The sequence below is a fragment of the Acanthisitta chloris genome, unplaced genomic scaffold (genome assembly GCF_000695815.1).
Source record: "Acanthisitta chloris isolate BGI_N310 unplaced genomic scaffold, ASM69581v1 scaffold30946, whole genome shotgun sequence".
Classification (NCBI taxonomy): Eukaryota; Metazoa; Chordata; class Aves; order Passeriformes; family Acanthisittidae; genus Acanthisitta; species Acanthisitta chloris.
Window position 1 is genome coordinate 34,612 of NW_008677013.1, and position 11,289 is coordinate 45,900.

At 39.2% G+C, this 11,289-nt stretch overlaps 1 protein-coding gene across 6 annotated transcripts in view; it reads right to left on the minus strand.

Moving 5' to 3' along the window:
• ELAVL4 (ELAV like neuron-specific RNA binding protein 4) overlaps positions 1–6,913 on the minus strand; it is a 41,524-nt gene extending 34,611 nt beyond the window's left edge. For 2 of the 6 annotated variants that reach the window (XM_009076355.1, XM_009076354.1), the window contains exon 1: positions 6,666–6,900. In XM_009076355.1, coding sequence (XP_009074603.1) covers positions 6,666–6,894 — 229 coding nt within the window. In that variant the 5' untranslated portion in view covers positions 6,895–6,900. Of the gene's footprint in view, positions 1–6,665 lie in introns of all 6 variants that reach the window. The other 4 variants (XM_009076351.1, XM_009076350.1, XM_009076353.1 and 1 more) reach the window with 3 other exon arrangements.
• Positions 6,914–11,289: the final 4,376 nt, after the last annotated feature.

Genomic DNA, 11,289 nt, shown 5'->3' on the forward strand with positions numbered 1-11,289 from the left:
CACTCAACACAAAGAAATACCTCCCATACAAATCTCCTGTACCTACTAAAATACAGTGAGGCCAATCTACAGTCACTTCTTGAAAAACCTAAGGCAATTCACTTAATTTGGTATTATTTTTTAGACAAAGGAACTCTAGCAGAGTACTCTGCTGCATAAATATTTTTCCTATTTCAGCAAATACCAAGCCTTTTGCTTTCAAGGAAGCCAAATGCAAAAATTCCACTGCTTCTTGCAGAGCTTCCCTACCCAGCCACTTTGAGGGGCACTACTAAATATGGCCTTTAAATGCAATTAAGTCAAATGCCACAATTATATAGTCACTTTGTAAATGGTGAACACGCAAGGTTTTTTGTCCTGTTCTGAAGGATAGTGTTAAATTCTCCTCTTCCACTAGAGAGAAGAAACTGCTGCTAACACTCCATGTAGGACAACAAGATCTGTACCAAATAAATGATCAGAGATCAGTGACTAGTTACCACTGCTTTACAGAGAATTACTAAAAAACTGTTCCAAGTCAACAAGGGAATAAACTACCTCTACAAGGTATTTTTCTCCTAAACCCTGTTATTAGGTGGGCTTATGCCATGAGGCATGAGTGTTTACATACTTTCTAAAGAGTTTATAAGTCTTATCTAACATAATCCCTACATTCTATAATCCTATCTGTTTAATGTATTTTAAGTGGGGAAAACCGCTGGAACCAGTAGTATCTCAAAATGGAAGGCACTTTCAAAGCACAATCAGTGAATTGGACATCAAATGCAGAAGTAGTTTATGCTCAGATTAGACTTTCAGTCATTTAGGATCAGGTAACTTAAAGCTGGGTTTCACTATAAGCTGTATTTATCTGCATATGGGTCACTTTTTCCTCCTGCAGGACACAAAATTGGCATGCCCTTTTATAAATTCTTAGGGAAAACATATACAAAACACTGTTAGCCTTTGTATGTGATTTTTTTCAGTGAATACATGTCCTATCTGCAGCTTCTAAACATCAATAGCTGTGAACTATTTCCCTTAAATAAAAAGAAATCTTTTCTTCCCTTGACAAACTAGCACAATTTTACCAATATCTCTGCAATTTCCAGCCTAAGTGTTTCAAATGCAGACTTAACCATGCAATGGTTACCTATTGTCATGAACTGTATTACCAAAAGGCTTCTTCCCTATAATTAAATTTAACCATTAATCCTGTTTTTGCTTTGTGCCTTTACCTTATCATGAGCTTTCAGAGTCCTCCTTCAATCCCAAGATGAACACTGTGACCCCTCACTCATCTACTCTGAGGCATCAAAAGCTCTGATTCCAAGATGTAAAATGTAGCTGCTGCCTTGCTGCAAACACTGGGCCAATACTAGATGATGTCTGCTTACCAGGAGAAGCTTAAGGAGGGTTTTCCTGCTACTGCACACTTGCTATCAGATCCAAGGGCTTCTCTCCTAGAGGACCGTACTGCTGGGGAACATGATCATACCTGCCTGCCTTCCCTCCTGCCTCCCAAGGACATCACCACAGTGTGCAATGAATGGCTTCTGCTCCTGAGGATATAGACCTTCTCCATCCACTGCTTTCAAAGCAGTTACCAATTCCAGATACTGAAATTAAGGCTGCGTAATTAAGCCCCAAGTTTCAGGATACTCCAAACATGCAGCTCTGAACAGCACGTTCTAGCTAGAAACACACCACTTCCATCACTCACTGAACACACTTGGTTAAATAAATCTGGGTCTTTGCTTTTTTACAGCAGCACCTTTTCAGTATATGCTGGTAAGCGGCTCATTTTACGGGAAGGTAGAAAAATACAATTTTTTATAGGAGGCACACAATACCAACTGAACACCGCATGCACATACTTCTGAATCAGAAGGGGCTGATGGTGGCTTGCTCAGAGCATAAGCAGAACATCCTCCCCAGGTCAAGAATTTACTGGTTTCTATGGAAGAATGAGCACTGCACAGGCTCACAAGAAAAATCCTTTCCTGTACTCTCACACTGCTGCATTATTTCTGACTCTGACATTTTATTAAATTTTGGTTCTTGGATCTTAGGTTTGAACATCCAAAGAATAAGCAATGGACATCATGTAAGTTCTAGAAAGGACTACAGGTAAATAAGTCAGCATTTCTTTCTCTCACACAACAACACACAGGTGCTATGTTTTGTGTCACCATCTTGTCTGTCCTGGATTTTCACTGGGATCATCAATATTTATATTATACTTACAATGTCACGATTATTTCTGAACTACAGTTTTAATCTAAGTCCTATTATAAATACCTGAAGTTCAAGTGAAAGACTCCAGTCTCTGTGCCTAATGTTAAAGGAATTGCAAATTCAAAAGGCTCAATTTAAAAAAGAAAGAAGGAAAGAGAGTAGCATTTTGGGCAGAAGAGCAATGAAGTTCCTGATTATGCATGCAAAGAACATCAAATTGTACCACACAGCAGAATTATGCAAACTCTGTCATAAGTTAAGGGATGCACAGAAATCTTGTATCAATAAATATTCTGCTTTACAGTGTTCCTGGATCATTTGAAGATGTGAAAGAATATTTGAGATCCAAAGATTTTTAGATAGCGATCGTCTGAAGATGCAGAGATGTGAATTCCTGTGTAGGTTACAGAGAAACAAAAATATAATTCTTAAAAGCTCAGCTAAGGCTACCACATCAGTTAAAAAAATTAATAACAAACACCCTCCTCTCCCACATACAAACTATGTCAACAAGGACAACTCACTTGGCCAGCAGCAATTACAGTGTCTGACGGACACTACACTGACTGGATCTTTTGTTTTCAAACACAGGACAAAACAAGTTCAGCATTTCTTCTCTGAAAATTTTCTCATGAATTCAAAGTCTCTCCTTCAAGTCATGATGGTATTTATCACTGGTTTTCTTCAGACAAAATAAGAAATAAAGCCCATCTGCAACACTGTGTGGTTTAGCATCACTGGTCAGTGCTGAGCCTAACATCCATCTGAAGCTGTACTCTTCCTCCATAAAGTCACCTCCCTTCATCTACTGCTGCTCTAAAATGTTTATGCCACTTAGTTGTTTTGTTTTTAACTCAAGTTCCTTCTCATTTTTTGAGCGCAGCTGATTAAACCTGAACAACTGTGTTGTTGGACGAAATATGCTGTAGCTATGAAATGGTACAGCAGGGACCAGTTTCACTGTTAATTTAAAATGCTAGAATTAATTAGGTAGTGTAAATGAAGAATTTAATAAGCACACTTTACAACCACAAGTTCTGCTTTTATTAAACACCCCTGCCAAATGAAGGCAACTATCTTCAGTCTGGTTTTCCTTGTCTCATTCCCTTAAAATCTCTGCAGTGAAAAAATAAACCAATTTTGCTATTGCAACCCCTCCCCCATAATTAAAATGTATGCCTGACTTCCATCTCCTCTCTCAAGTCATTAGCATCTTTTAAAAATGCTACTGTATATCCTGCCTGTTCTGAGAAGCTACCAAACAAAACCCAAGTTTACGATTTTGGGTTTGAATACCAAATTAAAGGCTGTCTTAGAAGCTGTCATTCCTATTCAGCTCAGTTCGGTGCACTACCAAATTAGCATAGTTTTTTAGTAAAGGAATATGCTTGTTTAAACATGTCTCTCCAAAGCGAGGGGGTAACATCACCAACCAATTTTATTGAAAACTCCTACTACTGTTCTAAGACTGCAAAAAGGCTTGGAGCAGATGTCTATTCCTGACATACATTGTTTAATCCATTTGAAAATTAATGAAAGAGTTCAGGTCATCAATTCTCTCAAAGATCCTGTACGTTTAACAGACTTTATTTACCTCAGAACTCCTTCAAAAAAGCATTTTGGAAGCCTCAAGATTATTCCACAAAATCACTACAGTTCCTTGATGGGGAAATGGAATCTTTTACCTGAACCAATTCAATCCTCCCTAGCCTCAGAAATATATTTGAGCTTTTCTACAATGTCTTTGTCTAGGCAACTATTTATTTAACCATGATTTGGTTTATGCCCTTTATTGTTTTTCTTGAAGCAACCTCTCTCTACAGCTAACTTTTCATTCTGACTCTGATTTACCTGATATTCTAGCTCAGCAAGAAGTGGGCAAGCTTACTATATCTGAAGACAAATCTTATTTTTAACAGGAAGAACACCACATTTGTGTACAGGCATAAGAAAACAGAGCACGCTTAGATGAGATTTATTAAACCATGAAGTTTTCAACAGAAACAATGCAAACTCAAAAGCAGACAAAACCTAAACTCTTTCGAATTTTCACTGTCTCAGCAGCAGTTTAAGAAATTACTGATGTTTCTGCAATACAACTTTCACTGTCAAAAAAACCCTATTGATTTTTAATAAGGAAAAAGCAGAGAACCCCTGAAAAGCCAGTGATTCCTGTAACATCTACTGTTATCCTTCCAACCCTCCCATCCCCCCAAAAAAACCCCAAAACAGAAGCCTAATGAACAGGCTTACATGATGATCTGGAAAGATGAGCTGGGTATGACCTCAGTGCATTTCCATTTTGTTACTCTCCATGTTCTAAGAACCTTTAAAAACATGAACTGCTTCTGGCAGAGGACTGCACTCGATTTACTAACTGGGAATTCAATGTGAGGAATGAACATGCATCCTCAAATTTAGTCATGTTGCACAATGCCTTGATAACAGGCCTGAAAACCTTGGCAGATGAAATTCTGTTTTCAAAAACAGTACAGATAATCTGGAGGACATCTATTTTTTTGCGAATTTGGTTCTTTTGTACTCGTATCACTTCTTAAAACAACATGCAGGGGTGATGTCCTCAAGGCATCTGTGTAAGTTTTTTTTAAAGAATGGTTTCTTTAAAGTATTTTAGTGATCAAAGATTTATGCACTTTGTATGGAAAGAAAAGGCATAGGCAGAAAAAATACCCGAGAATATGTCAGAAGATCATGTAGCAAATTTCTCACATCTTCACATACAGAGACAGAAGCCTGGAGATGGAATGAAACAAAAAGAATACTGTTCCGAGCAGATGAAGTAATGGCTCTCTATCCAAAGACAGCCAATTCCCTATGAAAACAACACTGAGTATCTAAGGTCTTGAAATTATATGGCAAGGAAGTCGCCATGAATTTGAAGGACATGGTAAGCAATAAAAGCTCGAGAAACACAAGACCTGCCATGATCAAAATCCAAGCTAGACACACTACACTCCTGCAGATGAGGGTTAAGTATTCACTTCTGTCTGAAATAACTGAACTAACCTGCAATTAAATTTCTCAGATTATTTTCAGACTAGAAGATAAAAAATGGTCTGTAGAAAAAAAGCCAAGAATAAATAAAAATCAATTTAATTTTTTCAATCTTCTTCCTTTTAAAACACCTGAAGCTATAGTCAAATCAGAAGATATATTGCAACATATACATCATGGTCAACGTGCTGAAGAAAGCTGTGCCAGACTACACTTGTGAGGACTCGAGCTGCCCTGCAGCTACTGCCATTTGTTATGTGCCTTGTGTTCAACCAGAGCATTGCTCAGGAAGTAAATAAAAGAGAAGCATTGCATGTTTAAGAGCACTAAGCAGCTCATCCTAATGCTGCCAATACAATGGCTGCCAGGATATTATGGAAGTAGGTATGAAGATTATTTTAATTCTTCATCTTTCCATGGTGCCTCCTTCCACAGAGCACGCACCCAAGTTGTCAGGAGTGCATCTGAGAGGAACAGACTCCCTTCCTGGAACCCTTTCCTCCCCAAGGCTGCTGCGCTCTGTGCTAAACATAACAGTGCTGGTGATGCACTAAACAGCAGGGAAATTTCAGCTGTTCCCCACCTACGGTGCGAGTAGACACACAACCTATAAAACGAACCTATAAAGGAAGCTATAAAAGCTGATTGTTCAGACCATCATCTTCTTGCGCATCGGTGAATTCCTGGCTGTGGCAGCAAGGATATGGAGTAGGCTAGGTGAACCTGCACCCATCCACACCTCTAGCGACACCACAGACATCTCTCTCTGCTTTGAGGCAGTATGTGTAATGGGAGGCTTCTCTTCTGAAGGCACCCACCAATGGGTGCCACTTCATGCAAAAAAGGATCACGGCACATCAAAATGTTTTCAGGGAACAGAGTTCATCAGCCAATATCCACAAATGTTCAAAGGAAATCCAGAGCAGTGTCTCCCAACTACAACCCACTGCTGTTCCAGAAGGCTGTGGTCAATAAGCTGTGATGGGCATGCAGAATGCTCTTATGTGACAGAGTTGTTAATAGGCAAAAATTTGATGAAGGTATGAGGAAACTCAGAGTCAGAACTGGGAACAGTCAGTTGTCTCAAGCCATTCAGACTACAAGTCAATGTTAAATAAAAGCAAACATGATCAGGAAAGTAAGGCCACCAGCTGAGCTCTGCTGCAAGAAGCTGCACAGTGTGTTACACACATGCAGGCTGGCAGTGTTCAGACTTCCCCTCAGATGTGTACAGATGCTGAGAGATGAGTGGCTTCTCAGCTGTTCTAGATCTAGCACCCAGCATTGAAAACTGAAGGCTTACCATTTGAAGTTGATCACTGTATCTACAGCATTCCCTGTGCTAAGCACTTGCAATAGAAGCACCAAGCTTTTGCTGACCCCAAATGAAACTGAACCTAAAGCAGGTTAAATCCACAACACGAAGCGCTTACCTGTGATTTTGTCTCTCACGAGCTTGCAGGATTCAATTTCACCAATGCTCCCAAAGAGACTCCTGAACTCCTCCTGGGTCATGTTCTGGGGTAAATAGTTGACTATGAGGTTGGTTTTGCTGTCATCTGTAGCAGCCCCTGTCTGCATGGGGGAAGGGCAGTTTCTACTGTTGCTGGAGGGTCCATTGGTTGTATTGGAAGTAGGGCCATTCGACACCTGAGGCTCCATGGTGCTAATTATCTACATCAAAATAAGAGAAAAGAGAAAAAAAACACCCTTAAGTTTCATAGATACAATAGCTATTTTTAAAGATACTCACAAACGAATGAGTAGGTAGCATTTGTGGCCAATTTAGATACTTCAACAAAAAAACCCGGCTTGATTCCTCTGTTATTGTTGCAAAGTAGGTCATGCTAGTCTTTGGCTGTGAGCATATACTAAGATGCAGTTAAAAAACCTTCTTTTTTTGTTAATGCGAAGCTGATTTCTGCTTTCATCACGCAGCCATTTTCACAAATGTAAATTTAAACCACATAAATTCAATTATAATTTAAGGTAATAATCATAATTAAAATTATAGTTCCATTAAATCAGATGAAGTAAGTGTATGGCTCTATATGAAAAGGTAAAATATTTTACCTATTTAATAACTGTATCACAGAGTGCAATGACAACAACATTAACCAGGCACAGTCAATCTGCACCATGTCATCATTCAGACTGCCTTCAATTAATAAACTGTGTCCCAAGACATACCGTTTACTGGTTCCAGTGATGACCTATATTCTCCACCTATATTTTTCACTAACGAACTGACACCTCTTTAAATAATAAAGCCCTGGATTCGCAATCTTCAGAGATACAAAGGTCTTCAGATATTTACTGGAATCAGAAAGGTTTAATCAGGGAACGGCTTATCACAGGCACAGGTGCAGGCTGGAATTATAACAAGCACATCTATCTTGAAATGTGAAACTCCAATTTTCACAGAAGAGACTCAAACAGACCTTTCCAAAAAACGACAACTAAGAACCCAGCTTAGCAAAGTGCGTTGCAGGACAGTAGTCCCATTGTCACCAGTGCCACCCGTCACATGAGCAAAGCTGCCTGCATGTTTATCTGCAGAACACAAGTTTTCAACCAAAAACTGCACAGGCAGACAAAGGAAGCAGGAAAAGCCTGGGCACTTCAAGCCTTTGCTATATAATTTGCCTCTACAGTGGCTTCCAGCCTGTCTCACTGTCACCAGTGCCGACAAAGAAAGCACATCATCTTAGTCTCAAATCTAGATAAATTAAAGCAATGCAAATGGTGGCTTTTGCTGTCTGCTGTGAAGTTTGTAATGTGCAGCTTCACTGGTATCTTGCATCGAAAATCATCCCTCAGATGGGCTCAGCCTTCCTCCACCAAAGACTCGGTCAATGATGCAAACTGCTGCCCCAGGCAGGAGACTCCACTGCCCAGGGACAGGGACAAACACAGGAGAACACAAGGCTATGGCACCACACACTCTGAACCTGGTATTCTTCGGATCCTGTAATTATTGTAATTACTCAAGACTTAATTTGCTTTCTTTTTTAAATCCAGGGAGATACATGTTATGACAAATTAGGCCTGTAATGCAGGAGGATGGGGGCACACACACACACACGCACACCGAAAAAAGGGTGTCTATTCCAAAATTAACTGCATGAGGGTGGCTCAGAGCCTAAACAGGTTATATTCCGGTCATGCCTATTCTTTTTTAAAATTGAAATGTTTCAGTGTTAGTTTAATACCTCATTTAGGAAATAACCCACTTTTTTATCAATGGAAATAAGTTTTGAATTACCATTATTTTTTATTATCAAGCCCAGGAATAGCTACTTGGTTTAACAGCTTTTAAATAAAAACAAGCCCTGTCACATTGTGCTTAACAGAAATGTCTTAAACCACACAGCAGAATCATTTTGAAAATAAACTGCACAAAAATAGGCACTTCTTGAAAGACATGGGCACATCCAAACCAGAATCCCCCTGCCAATTTTACCAGCCACGTGGCAACAAGCACTGCTGACATCCTCGGCCAAGCTGTGCCAGCCCCATACACTCCTCCTTCAAGACCTCCCCTCTTACCGCTATCGGCCAGACTTCCCTTCTTCAATCTAATTTCATACATGTATTTACTCACACGTACTACTAAATGCTTCAGATGCTGCTAAATCTGTTTAGCTCGGGATTCCAGCTGGAAGATTATCCTTTGATCTCTGCACCTCCGTGACCCCACGGCAGACACCGACACCAGCTCTACGCTTTGCCGCGGGGCTGGGGTCGCACCCCAAGGCTAACGCGCTTCAGCTCGGCACAGGGTGCTCAGAGAGGCTGTATCTGCATCAACTTCATTAAAATTGGGGGAAAAAATTCCAGTTCTGACGCTGACACAGTCAGAAGATGAGTGAAGCAGCTGACACGGTTAAGTGCAGCTTCCCATGTGCCTTTCCATCACTGGACCATATTCTTCCCAACATAAAAACACCCCACAAGATAAACTGCAGTTTTTAGGGACTGATCCTGCCCTTCTGAAGTCGGCAGGAATACCACACCGCTGGTTTCAGTTACAGCAGAAGCAGGACTTCAGCACAACACACCAAGGAAGGTACATCATCTATTATTAGCAACAGACACAAAAGCTATCTATAGTTCCCCATGGCAGACAATAACCAACTCTGGATCTTTTAAAATCTGTGAAAGAAAACAAAATTTGAAACTGGTTGGTGTCCTACTTAGGCATTTTGCAAATGCTTTTTAGTTACATTTTCAGCATGCATACCTTCCACACAAGGAAAGGAACAGAATTCAACTCAGACATTTAACACATTCAGAACATTAAGAGTAAGCTGCTCTGTAAAAATCTGTTCTTGAACAAGTACATTTCCTCATATACTTCAAAGTATCTTGGCATAAACTAATTTTGCACCAGGTGCCAGGTTTTCTTCCCAGTTACTCTCAACTCCATTTAGGTTTTCCTGATTTTTCAATAGCAGAAAGGAAAACCAAGGCACTTATTTGCCCTTCAAATTATTGCGAAGCTGCAGGTTACTGAAAATCGATTTGCTAAACATGAAAAAAGAGATAATGGATAGAGAAAAATGTTGAAGAATGATTAAAAGCATTTCCGATAAAGAATTTCAGATGTATTTTTTAACTGCATAATTTTAAGTCTCCATTTACAGAATGAATTCTATGCAAAAGCAGTTATGTACCAGAGCTTGCATTCCTAATTCTTACAGGCACAAAGGAATAATACTTACTTTAGATGTACATACTATTCTTGTGATGAGTAAAGCCTTAAATTATTAATGGTAACAAAAAGGTAAGTCCTAGCTCTCCCTTCCAAACATTTGGTCCTCTCCCTGACATGTCTGAAGCTCACGCCCAGTGAAGAGTTCAGTGTGCATGCACTGGGACATTTATTGTCAATGACTTCTTAATATTAAGCAGCTGTTGATTCCACATCAGTCAGCACATTACATAAGAGTAACATTACTTATTCAAATAGATTTCACCGTGACATTCACTAGGTTTTTATTTTTCTGTCCACAACATCAAGATTTACGCTTTTAATTCAATACCAGTATCACAACATGAACATTTCTGAAATAGGTACTCTAGTTTCCAGGGCACACTTAACTTACTTGGTTTAATTACTGGTAATAACTTTTTTAAATACAGGAAAGCATTGGGCTGCAATTCAAGCCTACCGAAATATCAAAGGAGGCTGTAAATCTGTCTAACTCATCAAGGGCTTGTTTGGATACAGGCAAAACAAATGTGGAAAATCCAACAGTGACTTAACCCCACGCTAATTTTTTAAAAACAAAATATACTGTTATCCCTGAAGATTAGTATTAAACCTCTATACCCACATAAAATTATCAATACCTCTGTGCTCTGAGCAACATCTCTTTCTGTAGACCTTCTCTGACCCAATTTAAGCAGCTACTACTGGTCTTGAAATATTACAGTGCAAATGTCATGTGTGATGACATTCACATGCTACTGGTATAAAGAGGCTTTTGGTTGGTTTTCTTTTTTTTTTTTTGCAGTAATTTGCCAGACTCCCAATCCTGCAACATGATAGTCCATATACAGGATAATATCTTTGAAGAAGAATAAACTGCAGTTACTGTTGACAGACATTCGATCATTTAGCCACCAATAATTTGAATATTCTATCTTTATAACACTGAAAAATACTATCTGTGACAGAATTTAAAGACTGCAATTTTGTAAGTTACAGGCAACCCATATTTCAAATTCTGGATGTATTTCACCAGACTGCTGCTTTTAAAAATGACGACTTCTTGGTGTACTACTTTTCTCACTATGGTAATGTATCAGCAAAGTATGAGGTATTTTAGTTTGACAGATTTCACAAAGAAATGCTTTGGGGAAGACAACATAAGCTTTGCCAGTGTTTTGCAAAACACTGCTTACCAAAAGGCTTGGTATAACCCCTCCCACAGAGCATCAGCCACAAATATCCATTAGAGCAACTCCTACATTACCAATGTTTCAGAAATACTTCTGTCATATCTCCGTTGTTTTTTTTCAATTAATTCAATTAATTTCAATTTATTCCTG